Source organism: Megalobrama amblycephala, linkage group LG17, assembly GCF_018812025.1.
Source record: "Megalobrama amblycephala isolate DHTTF-2021 linkage group LG17, ASM1881202v1, whole genome shotgun sequence".
NCBI lineage: Eukaryota > Metazoa > Chordata > Actinopteri > Cypriniformes > Xenocyprididae > Megalobrama > Megalobrama amblycephala.
The window spans coordinates 43,791,039-43,809,658 of NC_063060.1; the positions used below are offsets into that span (position 1 = coordinate 43,791,039).

The 18,620-nt window shown below is 37.9% G+C and overlaps 2 protein-coding genes across 2 annotated transcripts in view; one reads left to right on the plus strand and one right to left on the minus strand.

Annotated features, from left to right (window-relative positions):
- Positions 1–203: 203 nt before the first annotated feature.
- Positions 204–3,656, minus strand: LOC125251954 (gastrula zinc finger protein XlCGF8.2DB-like). Its single transcript, XM_048165011.1, has 3 exons — positions 3,506–3,656; positions 1,022–1,212; positions 204–962 (listed from the first exon to the last, which is right to left on the minus strand). Exons 1-3 carry the CDS (start codon positions 3,654–3,656, stop codon positions 204–206), a joined length of 1,101 nt encoding a protein of 366 aa, XP_048020968.1.
- Positions 3,657–14,303: 10,647 nt separating this feature from the next.
- The window catches only part of LOC125250342 (NACHT, LRR and PYD domains-containing protein 3-like), a 33,442-nt gene continuing 29,125 nt past the window's right edge, over positions 14,304–18,620 (plus strand). The window contains exons 1-2 of the mRNA XM_048162872.1: positions 14,304–14,478; positions 14,780–16,610. Of these exons, the coding sequence (XP_048018829.1) occupies positions 14,445–14,478; positions 14,780–16,610 (1,865 nt within the window). The 5' untranslated portion in view covers positions 14,304–14,444. The remainder of the gene's footprint in view (positions 14,479–14,779; positions 16,611–18,620) is intronic.

An 18,620-nucleotide genomic window follows, 5' to 3' on the forward strand; every position in this document is an offset into this window, starting at 1 on the left:
TATGTTTTTATGCCCATTTTTAGAATTTATGTGCATCTTGGCGTTTTCATACAACACTTTTTATTGCAATATTCCAAAGTTTGCATATAAATATGTGGATGGAAATGAATGCCACTACACACAGTTAACATGTTTAATGTAGCTGTGCACAAAGATGTAGAAGCAAATGATCTTGCACAATGACACTTCAGTTCATCTGAATTTCACACTATTGACTCTTGCTCACTACGACAACTTTTGGCGAACATTTCCTTCGATGAGACAGCAGAGCGCTGGATGTGACGAAACTCCTTCCACATGGCGGGCAGCGGTGCGGCTTCTCTCCGGTGTGAACTCTCGTGTATTTTTAGGTTCCCCGACTGACTGAAGCTCTTGCCACAATGTGAGCACTTGTAGGGTTTCTCTCCCATATGGACCTTCTGATGCTCTTTCAGATATTTGGCTCTAGAGAAGCTGTTCCCGCACACCGAGCACATGTGAGCTTTCTCGCCGCTGTGTATTTTCTGGTGCTCTTTCAGGTAGCCCAGCTGCGAGAACATCTTTCCACAGAAAGAGCACAAGAAAAGCTTCTGGTGAATTTTCTGGTGGATCTTCAGGTGCTTCGCTGAGATGAAGCTTTTACCGCACTGGCCGCAGCTGAACGGTCTCTCTCCCGAGTGCGAGTGCTGGTGGTTTTTGAGGATGGTGGCCTGCGTGAAGCTCTTCCCACACTCGTGACACGTGAACGGACGCTCTCTGGAATGAATGCGCATGTGGTTCTTAAAGTGTCCTTTGCGTATGAAGCTCTTGGCGCACAGCAGGCAGGTGAAAGGCTTCTCTCCGGTGTGGATCCGGATGTGATTCTCCAGGCTCTCTTTGCGTGTGAAGCTCTTCCCGCAGTGAGGGCAGCTGAACAGCTTCTCTCCGGTGTGTGTTTGCAGGTGTCTCTTCAGATCTGCGTTTTTGAAGAAGCTGCTGCCGCACTGCAGACAGGTGAAATCACGCTCTCCGGTGTGAATTTTGATGTGGCTTTGAGGTTCACTTTGAGTGTGAAACACTTCCCACACTGAGGGCAGATGAATGGTGCTTTTTTGGCTCCTGTTCTTTTCTGAGAGAAATTGCTTTCGGATTGTGACGGGTTTTCTCCTGTTATGACCTTCTGAGGTCTCTGATACTGATGATCCTCCTCCACTACATTCAGTTCTTCACACTCCACTTTCACTTCCATCATGTCTAGAATCAATTCAGACAAATAAGAAACAAAAGTGACCCACAGTTTCATGGCAGAAAGCAAGAGGTCAAGCATCAGGGCTCCAGATGAACACATGAACTGATGCTGGCACCAGTTAAAATTACAATAGTCATATTATTATTGTACTGCACCAATACAATATGTTTACTAGAGATCATCCACAGATCGGTATCGGACGATAATCATATTCTATGAATCGATCAGTAGTGACTAAATTTGGCCGCTCTCAATTTAAAAAGTCGCCGTTGACGAGCATAAATCACTGATCATTTATTTTGGTATATTTGTGTTAGCAGGGAATCTCTGACTTGCATCTCCTCGTCTCAAGTGTGTGTTCAGACGTGTATCATGTCACGTGACTCTGTGAGGATCGTCTCAACATCTTTGCACCATGATATGTAATTTCTTATTTTTCAACTTAATTTTTATTTTCCTTTTTTTTTCTTTTCTTTTAAGAACAAACTTACATACATCCTGTGTGTAACATACATCATACATGTCTGTTTTTACATTTTTTTTTGCAGGGCCACCTAATCACCAACCATAAACATAAAACATATTTAACAAACATTATACAACAAAAATCTTCACAGGAAATACATAAAAGGAAAAAAAAAAAAAAAACACACACAGCAACAAAACACCAAAATAGAAAACCATTAACAAAACTATATAACTAAATTAATACTTGAATCCAACCAAGGAGGGTGGGACTTTTTATTTATTCATTTTAATTAATTATAGGTATTACTATTGCTAGGTATATATTACTAGATTTGCCATGCCTGGAAAGCCATCAGTCCCAGTCCAAAGCCATTCCTTCTAACCAGGCTGCCCATCTTTTTTTAAATGATGCATGTTCCAATCTAAGACTATATGTTATTTTTTCCATAACATATATTTCTTTAATTAAAGATAACCATTTATTACAGGTTGGAGGCTCCCTCTGGAGCCAATTTTTGGTGATAGCTTTTTTTGCAGCTACAAAGAGTATTTGGAGTAAATATTTTTCCTCTTTAGATTTCACCTCTTTCATATTGGCCCCAAGAATAGCCATCATGGGGTCTCTATTTAATTTTATAACTAATGTTTTCTCTGCAATATCAAATACTTCATTCCAAAAACCTGTTAATTTAGGACAAGTCCAAAATATATGTGTGTGATTGGCCAGAGCCTCCCCACAGTCTCTCCAGCAATAAGCCGTTTGGTTAAGATTGATCTTGGATACCACTACTGGTGATCTGAAAAATCGGATTGAGCATTTCCAGCTGAATTCTCTCCAATTAACCGAATTCGTTACTTTATGCAAGTCAATAAAAATATTTCTCCAGGCCTCTTCATTTATTTCCTTGTTAAACTCGTTTTCCCATTTGTGCCTGATATGATGATATGTAATTTCTGAGCTCATTTATATCATGATTAGAGATGCACCGGTCTGAACTGGATTGTTTTTTAGTTTTATTTTTGCCAATCTCTGTTCTGGACTTGTGCACAAACTGCATTGCAATTATTTCCCAAAATGTCATTTGTCTGAAAATATTAGGAAGTCTGTAAACAGGAAGTCAACATCGATGACATCAGAAATTTCGATGACATCTTTTCCTGTATAAAGTAGTGTTTATAACTGCTTTGTGTTCAGTGGTACTCAAAGAAACCACTTCTGCTCCATAAGCGCCACCTACTGTCAGAGAGTGAATCTGCATTTTCATTCAGTCCGTCTGCTGTTTTTGTTTTCTGCAGGTGTTTTCTGCAGCATGATTCCACACATCTAAAGTTTAATCTTGAAATTATACAATCTAATTTAAGTCAAAAACAACTGCTCATGCTACATGTGTGCAGCATCTTTTTTTGAATCATGATTAAAATGCAGAGGTTGACTCTAATTTCAAATGACTACAGGTATTTATTTTGGCCTGTTACAGTGCCAATCAACAGCAAATAATTTAGCTTAAAGAAAAAATAAAAGCAATGGAATTGGAATCGGCCAATTTGCTTAGAAAAAAACATCAGAATCAGCCATGAAATACATGATTGGTGCATCACTTATCATGATCATCTACTTTAGTTTAAGTAAAGATATGCTGTTTGTTTATGCAACATGGTGCAAAGATAAGATGCTTTTTCACTGTGTTCGTCTGAGGGTTTTTTAGACACAAACACTCGCTATAGAGAGTGAAACTGATGTGAATATTACTAAGTAAAAGAAAGATAATTTAACAGCTCCTGTGATTGTCACCAAACAGAATTAATGAAGAGTCAAGAATGATCACAGACCTCTCTGTTCCTCAGTTTCTTCATCATTCATTCTGCATGTTTCTGCATCACTCGTGTCTTCACTCTCCTCTTTAATAAACTCCATCTTTACAATAGTGTCACTCGCACTGTTCACTTTCTGCACCTGAAAACTGTTGGAGCAGAAAGTCATTATTAGTATTTAGAGCTGAATTCATCATACGATGGTCACACGTCACTCATGAATATTAAAAATGTGTGTGACGTGACAGGATATGAACCATAAACTCACAGCTGCTTGTGAGAAATAACACTGAAACACCTCAGCTGTGTCAGAAATAAAATCACTGATGAGACTTTATTGGTGGAGTAATGTAGGGAATAGTGAATGAGGGAATAGGGGCCGATTTCGAACACAGCAAATGTATGATGGACACTTACTATCCCATGAGGCTACGGGAGAGCATTTGTGAATGGCATCATACATTTGTATGTACAAATTTGTAAATAATTTGTTATTTTCCTGGTTGTTACCCCTTTATTCCCAAGACTTTACAAAATGTTCCCCTATACTTACACGTACTTACTTTATAGGTACACTATAATTATCGAAAGTTACGCAGTAAATTCGTTGTAATTACGCAGTACTTCACAGAAAATACTTCAGTTTTACTTCAGTGCGCTGACAGTTTGAACATGGGCGTGGTTTGTGAGCGTGACATGAAAGTATGGTGAAGTTTCTTGAAACGCATCACAAAAAAAAAACAAAAAAAAAAAAGAAGAAGAAGAAGAAGAAGAAAAAAATGCATCAAATATACAGGAACAGACACTGCAAAATCAAAACGCTTTATTATGCATACCAGTGTATACAATTGGACAAATGGTGAATCACGTTTTGTTTTTTATATGATCCGTGAAATATCTCATTACCATAAAGTTGACCTGATTTCAACTCTCCTTGACGCTCTCACCATCCAAGATGCGCCGCGCCGCTCTCGCTGGAGCTCGCCGCCGGCTCTCATTGAAAATGAATGATTTCCGGTCACTTTGACGCTCTCGCCGCCAGCGGTGTGAACACACAGTTAGAATGCTTTACAAAGACATAAACAGCTCTGTAGCTCTTACTCAAGGTACATGTTCAAGGTTCAAGATCAGAAGAGGCATCAGACAAGGATATGAATGTTCACATTGTTTTGTTTTATTGTCAGTTTTTATTGAATTGTTTTATTGTCAGTCAATTTGCTGACAATACCACTTTCTTTTTAAAGAATGAACAGCAAATAGCACTTCAGTTAATCTGTTTTTCAAAAGCTTCAGGTCTAATGCTAAATATGTCAGAATGTGAGCTATTAGCCACAATCACCCAAATGTAACATTTTACAATAACCCAGTTAAAAACAAAGTTAAATACTTGGGTATCTGTTTATGTAAGATGGTAGAGAATTTAGCAAGTTTGAATACTGATAAAACATTAAAGAAATGTAGATTAATAATGAATACTTGGCTGCAGAGAGACAATGATTTTTGGAAGAATTTTGCTGACAAAAATAGAGAATCTTTCTAGATTCATCTACCCATGTTTCTCTCGGTGTCTGCGAAAAAAAAAGATAAAGGCAATAAACAAATTACATTTTTATTTTATATGAAAAATGAAGTCATTATATATGTAAAAGTGACATGATCAAAGATTATGAAGATGGTGGGCTTAAAACGATTGACATTGATGTTATGAATGGGGTCATCAAACTTAGATGGTTACAATCTTTCATTAATGATAAATCCTCCTCCTGGCTTGAGATTCCTTCTGCTGTATTCATAAAGTTTTTTTTGTTGCAATGTGAATTTGAACTTTCTAAACTTCCTGTAAAACATTACATTATATTATATAAAAAATTATATTGGAAATTGGAAATTGATTTTCAAGCACAATTTTAGTCCTCATAATGTGTCAATCTAGAATAACAGTGAACAGGAAATCCTTGTTTATCAATGAATGGTGGCAGAAAGACATATGGTCACTAACGCATATTATGGACAACGTAATATATTGAGCTATGATGCTTTTTGTGATAAATACAATCTATGTTGCTCCTCTAAAATGTATGAAAAATTAAAAAAATAAATAAATACCAAGAATATTCCAATACAGATGATTAAATTGGTAAATGAAAATTTGAAATATTCAATGATAATATCTATAAATACAAGATCTTACAATAGAAACCTGTAAAATAAAGGAAAGGACCTGTAAAGAAAATGTATGTATTGCGTCATTATGAGAAGAAAGAAGTGAGTAAAAATTAGAACGAATTTACTTTCATTTCCTGTTAACCCAAAATGAAAAGAGGTGCACTTTTAAATCTTATTCTTAAATCTTATTCTTAATAAAATCTTTTGCAGGTATATATATATATGGCATAATAACTTATGCCAAATATGCAAGTTAGAGATAGAAACTGTTGAACACTGTGTAATTTAGTAAACACATTCTGGAAGGATGCATTCAGCTGGATGCAGCAAAGAATACCTGCAAGATTTATAATGTCATGGGAAACTGTTAAATGTGGTTTGTTAATTAAGGATAAACATTCCTCCATGAATATTGTTTTTTTAAAGAGGAATTTTGAGTATATCTTGAAACACTGAGAGGAATGACAAGTCCAAAAGCATTGTATTTGTACTCCTTATTCGAAGAGTTTTGTTTTATAACTAAAAAAAAAATTATAATTTATGTTAACTCTTTCCTTTGTGTTTAATTTACTTATTGTTGAGAATATGTAAAGTGAGATGTAACAGTTGATTGTAATCATCAGTCCTTGTTTGATAATCTTTCAGTTATGACTGCCTTTTTGTTTAATGTTCAACAAGATATGAATAAACATCTGCGTGCACGCGCATGTCCTCAGTTATGAGCCCCAGTTAATCCATAACACCTGTTGCTACTCCGAACAGATGAAGAATCTTCCAGAAACGACAATCTTTTGAAGGCCACTGATGGTAAAACATGAAGAAAGGGTTACTTTGAAAGGGTTATTGAAAACGAATATATTTCTGAAGGTTTTCTCTTCAGTTTTAGGCTGTTGATTTTGTGATGTGAAATCGAAAGTATTTTTGAACCAGACATTTACAGAGGCTAGACAGGAAGATGAAGCCATAACGTGAATGTCTTTTTTTAATTATTGTTTTTTTTTTTTTTTGTCAAAGAACACAAATCTGCTATTATTATATTTAATATTTCAGTACAAATATAGCAATTATGATTAGTAGTTATACAGTGTGACCATTATAATTCAGGTTACTTTTACTCAAATCAGTTATTTTAGGATCATTTGAATTTAATGAATTCAACCATCATTGTGAACTTGAAGTAATGATTAAATGACAAACAATTCAACAATTAATAAAGATTGAGTAAACATGATTGTAAAATGATATTAAGCTGCAATAGAGAATATAACATTTTGGGTTCAGTTTTCCAGCACAGTGTAAATTTCTGTTCCCAATGAATTCATATTTAGAGTCATGAGTCAGTTAAACTCATTAAACAATCTGAAATTATTAAGACCATTTGTTTATTTTACATGACAATATATTTGTAACTCACTTTATTTTATACATTGTTTTTTTTTCTGTTGTGTCTAACTCATCATTCTTCATTATTTTCATGTTCTTCATCTCTGTAAAATCTTGTCATTTCCAGGTCCTGCTGAACGATTGATTGTTTTCTCAAACCAGTGCTGATCAGAGGAGCGAGGAAAGGACTCTCTCTCTAAGATGAGTCTCTCAGAGAAACACAGGTAACACTGCGTCTGTTTCACACCATCATTTTAAACTCTACTGGAGTTTGTTTTTCCTGTGAATAACAAAACTTTAATCATTGTTTTATGTTTGGAAATGCTTTGTACAACTTCAATTTTGAAATTCATAAATTAACTCTGACATTAGCCGATTCATGCGTTACTTGTGTTCTTGTGGATTGTTCAAAGTTCAAATTCAGTTAAAATCCCGGTTGTGGACTTCAGACAGCCAAGTATCCTGGAACGAATCTCGCAGTGAATCAATAGCTGAGGAAAAAAAAATAATACTACCGTTAATGTGTGTCGAAATATGAGAGAATGTATTTGTTTAAAGCTTAAATCTGTGTTTTATTGATAAAGATAGCGCCCACCCATTTGAAAATTTGATCTGATGTTGTCGAAGTTGTGAGATCCAGGAGATCACCGGGCGCTCAGCGCTCATTGTTTGCTTTATTTTTTATCGTACAAATTCTCATACCTTTTACTTATACTTTTATAATGGCTATTATAGATCATTAAAACTGACATTTAACAAAAAAGACATGGTTGTGTTTTATGTTTTGTTAAATATACATGCAGTCAAGGGCGTAGATTTGGTTTCAACATTGGGGGGGTTGAACGTTGGTATGCTGCCTGTTATTATTTTTTTAATTAAAAAATAATAATCTGTTTTATGTATAGCGTTATTATCTATGTATCTATCTATCTGTCTATCTGTCTATCTATCTATCATCTATCTATCTATCTATCTATCTATCTATCTATCTATCTATCTATCTATCTATCATAACTTTATTAAATGTTTGTATAATCATCAAATTCTAAGTGAGTGATTCTAAAAAGAAAGAAATTGTGTTAAATATTGAAACAGCGATTCACATTTTTATTGAGTGAGTCACTTAAATCGTTCATTCAGCTAATTTGTTCAAAAATTAGATTAATTTAGGAAGAAAACAAACACCGATGTGAATACTTTTGTCATTAATAATTAGAGACACTATTGAAAAATGAACTAACAAAACAGATGGCTGTTTTGGTAACTGGTTACAGTTACACTGATAGTTATGGCTAAATTGCAATGGATTAGCTAGCTAAAATATATGTGGAGTGTTACTTAGCTATTACACAATATTCTCATACCTCCTTCTCAGAACATGCTTTATTCTTTTTAACGTCCCTCTTTGACCAGCAGTTTAATATAGTTGGCTGGGCAGCGGTTCTCTTCATGTTTGGTGCTACCCGTGCTCTCTCATTCAAACAGTAGAGCACCACTCGCGTTGTTTTGGTGAAAGTGCGACGCGCATTGGTTGGGTGTTACCAGTCGGGTCAATGGAGGGGGAGTATTTTGTCTAATTTATTATGACAAACTCATATTTGATTAGAAACAAAATTATTGTTACAAAATGAATTAATTCTACATATTTTTCATTTGATCTACTGTGATTTTCATTTTGAAATATTGGGGGGGGGTTTGTAACTGATGGATTTGAATATTGGGGGGGGGGGGGGGGGGGTTACCTGTGTGACTTAATTTAATTGAAGTATGCTAACAAAACTGTGTCACACAGAGATTTCTGCTCTCCATTTCTGTTGATTAAAAACCTTGACTCTCTTAAATTAGTCAAGTATATATTTTTTTAACATATTTCATCTCACTCATGCAATCATTAAACAAATTTGAGCCAGTAAAATAAATGATTAATAACTATAATTGTGCGAGTGTGTGCATTTCTGTGGACGATTAGATAAAGACACGGATGTGTTTCAGGCTGTTACAGTTTGAGTTGTTTTGTTCTGTTTTGTTCCTGTTTAGAGTGTTTTTCTTTGGTCGCATGTTTCCCTTTGTTTTCAGTTTCCTGCCACTTGTTTGTTGTCATGGTTCCTGATTTGATTAGTGTTTGAGTTCAGCTGTTTCTTGTTAGTCAGTCTCGTTTAGATCTTCTGTTCTCTGTGTATTTAAGCCCTGTGTTTGTTCAGTTCCTTTGTCAGTTCTCTGTTATGTATACATTGCTGTTCTGTTTCCTGTTCAAGTGATTCTGAGTTCTGTTCATTATAACTTGTAAATTGCTGCAATTAGATCCTACATCTCATCCTTTGCTGCAACAACGTGTGACACAGACACAGTTGAACCTCCTTTACTAAAGTGTTTTTCACTCTGTTCTTTGTGTCATTAGTGTAAGATCAGGATCACATGTGTCTAGCTCTGTGTCTCTGAAGAGTGACCGGTCAAAAGATAGTGGAGTACCAAACTTCAGTGACAAAACACCATCATCTAATAAAAGGTATTTTATCTGTTTACAGTGGGTACGGAAAGTATTCAGACCATCTTAAATTTTTTCACTCTTTGCTATATTGCAGCCATTTGCTAAAATTGTTTTGTTTTTTTTCCTCATTAATGTACACACAGCACCCCATATTGACAGAAAAACACAGAATTGTTGACATTTTTGCAGATTTATTAAAAAAGAAAAATTGAAATATCACATGGGGCCCTATAATACACCCGGCGCAATCCGACGCAAGGCGCAGCGCAAGTCAGTGATGCGCGGGTTGATCCAAAATGAGTGGGTGCCTGCGGTCACCCGCGGTCACCCGCGGTTACGAGTCATCCAAAAATATTTTTAATGATATTCGGGTCGCGGTCGGTCGGGTCGTTTGAAATAAAGATGCCAATTAAACCTTTGTCATTTTCAGTTTTACTTACTAAAGGTTTCAGTTTTACTTTCATGGGTATTTGTGAACATTTATTTATGGATATTGTAGCCTCAGTCTTTGGCTTAGCCTACCTGTTTTTGTTTGTCTAAAATGCGTTAATAAATACTTTATTAACATATTCTATCCCTGCGTTTTGTGCTTGTGAGAGCTTCATTTGGGCATTTACGTGGCGAAATAGCCTAAGCCTACTAATACAAGTGGGAAATCCTTATTTACCTTTTGAATGTTGAGCGTTATTAACTTTTGAATAAATGCTGACGCGGGACAAAATGCCCGATTTCCCAACACGTTGAACTGAGCAATGCCATTGTACCATTTTAATAGGCTACTTTTAAACGCATATAGCTCAGTAATGTCAGTTTTATGTATTTTCTGAGAAGGGGCGGGATTTTTGTTGGGAAAGTCGGGGGAGAGACGCACACTTCGATTAGACTGGATAAACACATGCAGCATCTTAATTGTTAAGAAAATGAAACGAAATAAATGAATAAATCAAGCCTTTATTACATAACACTAGGCTATATCATACAACATTCAGAAAAAGAACAGTTTGCGCTCCTAAGGGCTTTCACACTTTTCCAAAAGTGGGCCTTCTCTCAGTTGACCTGCTGATTAATTCTTCAAGCAGGGTCGAAACATAAACATCGCATTCATCAATAATATGCATCTAGACAGCTGAAATGGAAAATGATGGGCCGCCTCAAGAACGGCCCCCCCCCCCCCCCCTACAATGAGCATTTACAACTTATAAAAAAATGCGGGTCAGGAAGCGGGTTGGGTACAATATTTACCTTTTTTTTGCGGTCCGGGTTGCGGGCGGGTTAGTTGAAAACGTTGGTCGGGTGCGGGTTGTTTATACATTGACCCACACATCACTGGCGCAAGTGTGTTTGCTAGTTTGCATCCGGCGCCGTTCCGCGTTTTCCCGTCCAGCGCCACGTCCTTAAATTAGTAAATGCATTTGCGCCAGTTAGTGCACCCATGGGCGTGCTGGTCTAAAAAAGAGGTGTGCTCAGGCGCATTGCCGGCGCATTGCTATTTTAAGGAGCTGAAAATAGACTGCGCCTTAGACCAACTCAAACCTGGTCTAAAGTCTAAAGTCAATGGCGCAATATTTTTTTGTTAGAGCGCGTTGGTAGAAACTGCGCCTCTGGGCACGTCCACAGTGCGCGTTGACTTTGCTTATTACACACAGGGATGCGCATCACACAAACATGCCAAATATTAAAAACAAAAGGATTACAGTGTAAAAGAATATTATTGTGTAGACTACATAAATATAAAAATGTAACTTCGTTTAACTTCTAACTAAACGTTTAACTTCGCACACGAGCAGATCGGTTTCTTCACTTGAAAAAGCGTTCAGCTTTTCCGCCAACAAATTCCTCCATGTAAATAGCAATCCGCCATGGCGCGAGCGCATCTTGCTCTTAAAGGGAATGGGAGATGACACTCTGATTGGTTTATTGAACGTTACGCCCATTACTCATTTAGAGAATAGGGACAACCCATTTCAAAAAATGCGCCCCGGCACACAGACCGTTTTTCCGTCGTTAAAATAGCAAAAGTGGATTTGGACACGCCCTGAGTGCACCTGCACCGTGCGCTTTACACTTTGCGTTTAGATCGTTAAAATAGGGCCCATGGTCTTAAGTATTCAGACCCTTGCTCAGTATTTAGTAGAAGCACCCTTTTGATCTAATACAACCATGAGTCTTTTTGGGAAAGATGCAACAAGTTTTTCACACCTGAATTTGGGGATCCTCAGCCATTCCTCCTTGCAGATCCTCTCCAGTTCTGTCAGGTTGGATGGTAAACGTTGGTGGACAGCCATTTTTAGGTCTCTCCAGAGATGCTCAATTGGGTTTAAGTCAGGGCTCTGGCTGGGCCATTCAAAAACAGTCACAGAGTTGTTGTGAAGCCACTCCTTCGTTATTTTAGCTGTGTGCTTAGGGTCATTGTCTTGTTGGAGGGTAAACCTTCGGCCCAGTCTGAGGTCCTGAGCACTCTGGAGAAGGTTTTTGTCCAGGATATCCCTGTACTTGGCCGCTTTCATCTTTCCCTCGATTGCAACCAGTCGTCCTGTCCCTGCAGCTGAAAAACACCCCCACAGCATGATGCTGCCACCACCATGCTTCACTATTGGGACTGTATTGGACAGGTGATGAGCAGTGCCTGGTTTTCTCCACACATACCGCTTAGAATTAAGGCCAAAAAGTTCTATCTTGGTCTCATCAGACCAGAGAATCTTATTTCTCACCATCTTGGAGTCCTTCAGGCGGGCTTTCATGTGTCTTGCACTGAGGAGAGGCTTCCGTCGGGCCACTCTGCCATAAAGCCCCGACTGGTGGAGGGCTGCAGTGATGGTTGACTTTCTACAACTTTCTCCCATCTCCCGACTGCATCTCTGGAGCTCAGCCACAGTGATCTTTGGGTTCTTCTTTACCTCTCTCACCAAGGCTCTTCTCCCCCGATAGCTCAGTTTGGCCGGACGGCCAGCTCTAGGAAGGGTTCTGGTCGTCTCAAACGTCTTCCATTTAAGGATTATGGAGGCCACTGTGCTCTTAGGAACCTTAAGTGCAGCAGAAATGTGTTCGTAACCTTGGCCAGATATGTGCCTTGCCACAATTCTGTCTCTGAGCTCTTCAGGCAGTTCCTTTGACCTCATGATTCTCATTTGCTTTGACATGCACTGTGAGCTGTAAGGTCTTATATAGACAGGTGTGTGGCTTTCCTAATCAAGTCCAATCAGTATAATCAAACACAGCTGGACTCAAATGAAGGTGTAGAACCATCTCAAGGATGATCAGAAGAAATGGACAGCACCTGAGTTAAATATATGAGTGTCACAGCAAAGGGTCTGAATACTTAGGGCCATGTGATATTTCAGTTTTTCTTTTTTAATAAATCTGCAAAAATGTCAACAATTCTGTGTTTTTCTGTCAATATGGGGTGCTGTGTGTACATTAATGAGGAAAAAAATGAACTTAAATGATTTTAGCAAATGGCTGCAATATAACAAAGAGTGAAAAATTTAAGGGGGTCTGAATACTTTCCGTACCCACTGTACATTATAGCAGGGTTCTCCAAACTTGGTCTTGGAGGGCCACTGTCCTGCAGAGTTTAGCTCCAACCCCAGTTAAACACACCATTTTTACATACCATAAACACAGGCATACTAGAAACTTCCAGGCAGGTGTGTTGAGGCAAGTTGGAGCTAAACTCTGCAGAACAGTGGCCCTCCAGGACCGAGTTGGTGACCCTTGCATTATAGAGATGCATTATTTGTCCACAGTGGTGTATGCGATTGAACTTGACTGAATAAAACAATAAGTCACAATAAAACTAAATTCCTGGGAACCTTATGAAACTCATTCAGTAACACAATTACACAGGCAGCCACAAGGAGGCAAAAATTCACTAAGAAATATAGATCATGCAAATAAACATGTATATATCCATCCATCCAACCAACCATAGTCATAAATGGACAAATGCACAGCTATACTGCATTTAATTACTATTTGCAACATTAAACCTTTTCAAATGAGACTAAAGTATCTCCTGAAGTAAAGTTTTTTTTTTTCTCTCTGTTCTTTGTGTCATTAGTGTAAGATCAGGATCACATGTGTCCAGCTCTGAGTCTCTGAAGAGTGATCAGTCAAAAGATGGTGAAGGACCAAACTTCAATGGGGAAAAACTATCATCTAATAAAAGGTATTTCATGTTTCTAATTTTTGGTCACACCTTGATTGTGTTAAAATAGTTGTATCAGTAATTATAAATCATTAAACATTTTTAGATCAAATATTTATCAGAGTATTCACAGCTAATGCTTTTTTCTCTTTCTGTAATATTTTGCCTGGAAAAATCAGTATTTAATTATATTTATTTGATTACAGGCTTCAATATGAGACATTAGACTCAGACGTTCAGACTCATAAGAACCACAAGAATTTCAAAGACAATCTCCTGTGGATCTTCCAGGCAGGAAAACACATTTTCATAAATTTTTAATATTTATAATTAACAAATATGTCATTGAACAAAGACATTTAATTTATTTCCTCTTGATCACTTTTTTCCTTTTTAAGCTTTTGTTAAAAATTTGTTAAAAATAACAGATTGTTAGCATGTTAGTCTTTTAACTGGAGTTTTTAAAACAAATATAATAAAATAGAATAAAATAGAAACATATGCAAATATACAAATATAATTTATGAATACATAGTTTTGTTGACCTAATGTAGATGTACAATTTGGTTTAAATTGTGTTATTCTATCTTTTTTCTTACTTTTGTTTGTAGGATCTTGAGAGCAAAATAATCAAATTCTTAAATAAAGAGCTGGAAAAGTTTAAGAAAATATTACAAAATGAGAACACACAAAACTTTGTGAAGGACTTTAATGAGAATAGATGCAGTATCAAAGCAGCAGCTCTTGATCTCACACTACATTACCTGAGAGAGATGAAGCAAGATGAAGCTGCTGATGCTCTAGAAGGTCAGAGACTCATGACCATCTGTCAGATTGTCACTTATTAATGTAGACCAGGGGTTCCCAACCACATTCCTGGAGACTCCCCAAAACTGCATGTTTTCCATGTCTCCTTAATCAAACACACCTGATTTAGATCAGTTTACATCAGTTCATTAGTCAAGACTCCAAGACCTGATATGGGTGTGTTAGATAAAATAGAGATACAAAATATGCTGTGTTGTGTGGCCTCCAGGAACATGGTTGGGAACCACTGATGTAGACTATCTAACGGTCAAAATATCAATTTTTTTGTTTCTGTGTTTAGATGAACTGTTCTTCATTCATCAGCTAAAATGTGGCCTAAAGAAGAAGTATCAACGTGTGTTTGAAGGAATTGCGAAGCATGGTGACTCCATACTTCTGAATAACATCTACACAGATCTCTATATCACTCAGGGTGGCAGTGAACAGGTCAATACTGAACATGAGGTCAGACAGATTGAAGTTGCTTCCAGGCGTCATGAATCTCAAGAGATTCAGATTAAATGCACAAATTTGTTTAAAGCTCCTGAACAAGACGAGAAGATCCGAACCGTACTGACAAAAGGAGTTGCTGGCATCGGAAAATCAGTGTCTGTGCAAAAGTTTGTTCTGGACTGGGCTGAAGGAAAAGAAAATCAAGATATCAGTTTCATATTTCCTCTTCCATTCAGAGAGATGAACTTAAAGGAGAAAGAAAAACTAAGTTTGATGGAACTTATAACTCATTTTTTCCCAGAGACAAAAGGACTAAACCTTACAAGAAGGAATCGATTCAAAGTCCTGTTCATCCTTGATGGATTAGACGAATGTCGCCTTCCTCTGAAGTTTGATTGTAATGAGACGTGGTGTGATGTATCGTCACCAGCCTATCTGGATGTTCTCCTAACGAACCTCATGAAGGGAAATCTGCTTCCTTCTGCTCTCATCTGGATCACCACCAGACCAGCAGCTGCCAGTAAGATTCCTCCTGACTGTATCGACCGGCTGACAGAGATACGAGGATTCAGTGATGCACAAAAGGAAGAGTACTTCAAAAAAAGATTGACGGATCAGAATCAGGCCAACACAATCATTGATCATGTTAAAAAATCAAAGAGTCTCTTTATTATGTGCCACATCCCAGTCTTCTGCTGGATTTCAGCCACTGTTCTCCAGAACATTCTGGAGGAGAAAAGAAATAATAATGTGAAAAACAATCAGGCTGATGAGATCTCTAAAACACTACAGGAATCAAACACTGAAGACTCTCCCAAGACTCTGACACAAATGTACACACACTTTCTCCGCTTTCAGATCCAGCAGAGCCGCCAAAAGTATGATGGAGAATACGCAGCAGATGTTTCCTGGGATAAAGAAGCCATCCTTTCACTGGGGAAACTGGCATTTCATGAGCTGGAAAGAAACAACGTGATCTTCTATGACACAGACCTGGAAGCCTGTGGTATTGACGTCTATAAGGCATCAGTGTACTCAGGCATGTGTACCCAGATCTTTAAGGAGGAGACGGGGATCATTCTTGGTACCATGTACTGCTTTGTTCACTTGAGCATTCAAGAGTTTATTGCAGCCCTTTATGCACATCTATTTCTAGACATCAACAAGAAAAATGTGTTTGTTCATGAGTCTACAGAACAGGAAAACAAAAATGAAACCATGATTGATTTTCTCAAGACTGCAGTGGACGATGCGCTTGGGAGTGACAATGGACACCTGGACCTTTTCCTTCGCTTCCTCCTCGGTCTGTCACTCCAGTCCAATCGACGACTCTTACGGGGTCTGTTGACACAGGAAGACGGCAATGACCAGAGCAACAAGGAAATAGTTCAGTACATCAAGCAGAAATTAGAAGATAATCTGTCTGCAGAGAGATCCATCAATCTGTTCTACTGTCTGAATGAACTGAACGACCAAACTCTGGTGAAGGAGATTCAGACCCACCTTAGCAAAGGAAGTCTTTCATCTGGTGACCTTTCACCTGCCCAGTGGTCTGCTTTGGTCTTTGTGTTGTTGACATCAGAGGAAGAGCTGGAGGAATTTGAGCTTCAGAAATTCAAGAAATCAGACGAGTGTCTCATTAGATTATCGGCAGTCATCAAAACCTCCAGAAGAGCTCTGTAAGTCATTTAATACGTTTTGTCATGTTTTGCTCTCATCTGAAAAATGCATTTATCTACATTATTCTATAGTGATTTCTCCATCATGAAAATTAACTTAAAGGCCCTGATATACTTCAAGCGAAGTTCTTTTTCGTTCTTCGTTTAGGGGTAAAACGAAGTTCGAAATACGTGAGCAGCGATATACTGTAATCAAACATCTGACGCCACCCACACCGCTGAGAGCGACGGTTAAATGAATATGTACAAATGTTGCGTGCTTTCCTCTCAGTAACAAAATAAACAAAATAAAACTGAGAAACTAGCAAGGATTTGTGGATATGTTTGTTTGCACAAGCTCTGTAACTTGGCACTCCTGCAAAGTCACGTCGTGTTTATATTATAACACTTTATACAGTATATTCGTTTCAGCCTGATTTAGTTCGAAATGATGTCACATCAGTTTGTTCTTCGATTTAGTTTGAAGTGTATTGGGGCCTTTACCCAGTAAAACCTGACATATGAAATAATAGTCTAAAAAATGTCTTTTTTTTTTTAATGGAGACAGTTTATCAAATATTTAGACAAAATGGAATATCATCAAAAAGTTGATTTAATTCACTAATTCCATTCAAAAAGTGAAACTTATACATTATATTCATTCATTACACACAGACTGATATATTTCAAATGTTTATTTCTTTTAATTTTGATGATTATAACTGACAACTAAGGACAATCCCAAATTCAGTATCTCAGAAAATTAGAATATTGTGAAAAGGTTCAATATTGAAGACACCTGGTGCCACACTCTAATCAGCTAATTGACTCAAAACACCTGCAAAGGCCTTTAAATGGTCTTTCAGTCTAGTTCTGTAGGCTACACAATCATGGGGAAGACTGCTGACTTGACAGTTGTCCAAAAGACGACCATTGACACCTTGCATAAGGAGGGAAAGACACAAAAGGTCATTGCAAAAGAGGCTGGCTGTTCACAGAGCTCTGTGTCCAAGCACATTAATAGAGAGGTGAAGGGAAGGAAAAGATGTGGTAGAAAAAAGTGTACAAGCAATAGGGATAACCGCACCCTGGAGAGGATTATGAAACAAAACTCATTCAAAAATGTTGGGGAGATTCACAAAGAGTGGACTGCAGCTGGAGTGTCAGTGCTTCAAGAACCACTATGCACAGACATGCAAGACATGGGTTTCAGCTGTCGCATTCCTTGTGTCAAGAGAACAGTGAACAAGTGAACAACAGACAGCGTCAGAAGCGTCTCGCCTGGGCTAAAGACAAAAAGGACTGGACTGCTGCTGAGTGGTCCAAAGTTATGTTCTCTGATGAAAGTAAATTTTGCATTTCCTTTGGAAATCAGGGTCCCAGAGTCTGGAGGAAGAGAGGAGAGGCACACAATCCACATTGCTTGAGGTCCAGTGTAAAGTTTCCACAGTCAGTGATGGTTTGGGGTGCCATGTCATCTGCTGGTGTTGGTCCACTGTGTTTTCTGAGGTCCAAGGTCAACGCAGCTGTATACCAGGAAGTTTTAGAGCACTTCATGCTTCCTGCTGCTGACTAACTTTATGGAGATGCAGATTTCATTTTCCAACAGGACTTGGCACCTGCACACAGTGCCAAAGCTACCAGTACCTGGTTTAAGGACCATGGTATCCCTGTTCTTAACTGGCCAGCAAACTCGCCTGATCTTAACCCCATAGAAAATCTATGGGGTATTGTGAAGAGGAAGATGCGATTTGCCAGACCCAACAATGCAGAAGAGCTGAAGGCCACTATCAGAGCATCCTGGGCTCTCATAACACCTGAGCGGTGCCACAGACTGATCGACTCCATGCCTCGCCGCATTGCTGCAGTAATTCAGGCAAAAGGAGCCCCAACTAAGTATTGAGTGCTGTACTTGCTCATACTTTTCATGTTCATACTTTTCAGTTGGCCAAGTTTTTTAAAAATCCTTTCTTTGTATTGGTCTTAAGTAATACTCTAATTTTCTGAGATACTGAATTTGGGATTTTCCTT

Coding starts and splice junctions, on each gene's coding strand:
- LOC125251954 (XM_048165011.1), bottom strand. CDS start 3,656: ATGACTTTCTGCTCCAACAGTTTTCAGGTGCAGAAAGTGAACAGTGCG. Junction 1,213..3,505: donor AGAAACTGAGGAACAGAGAG/GTCTGTGATCAT, acceptor AATTGATTCTAG/ACATGATGGAAGTGAAAGTG. Junction 963..1,021: donor GGAAGTGTTTCACACTCAAA/GTGAACCTCAAA, acceptor ACCTGTCTGCAG/TGCGGCAGCAGCTTCTTCAA.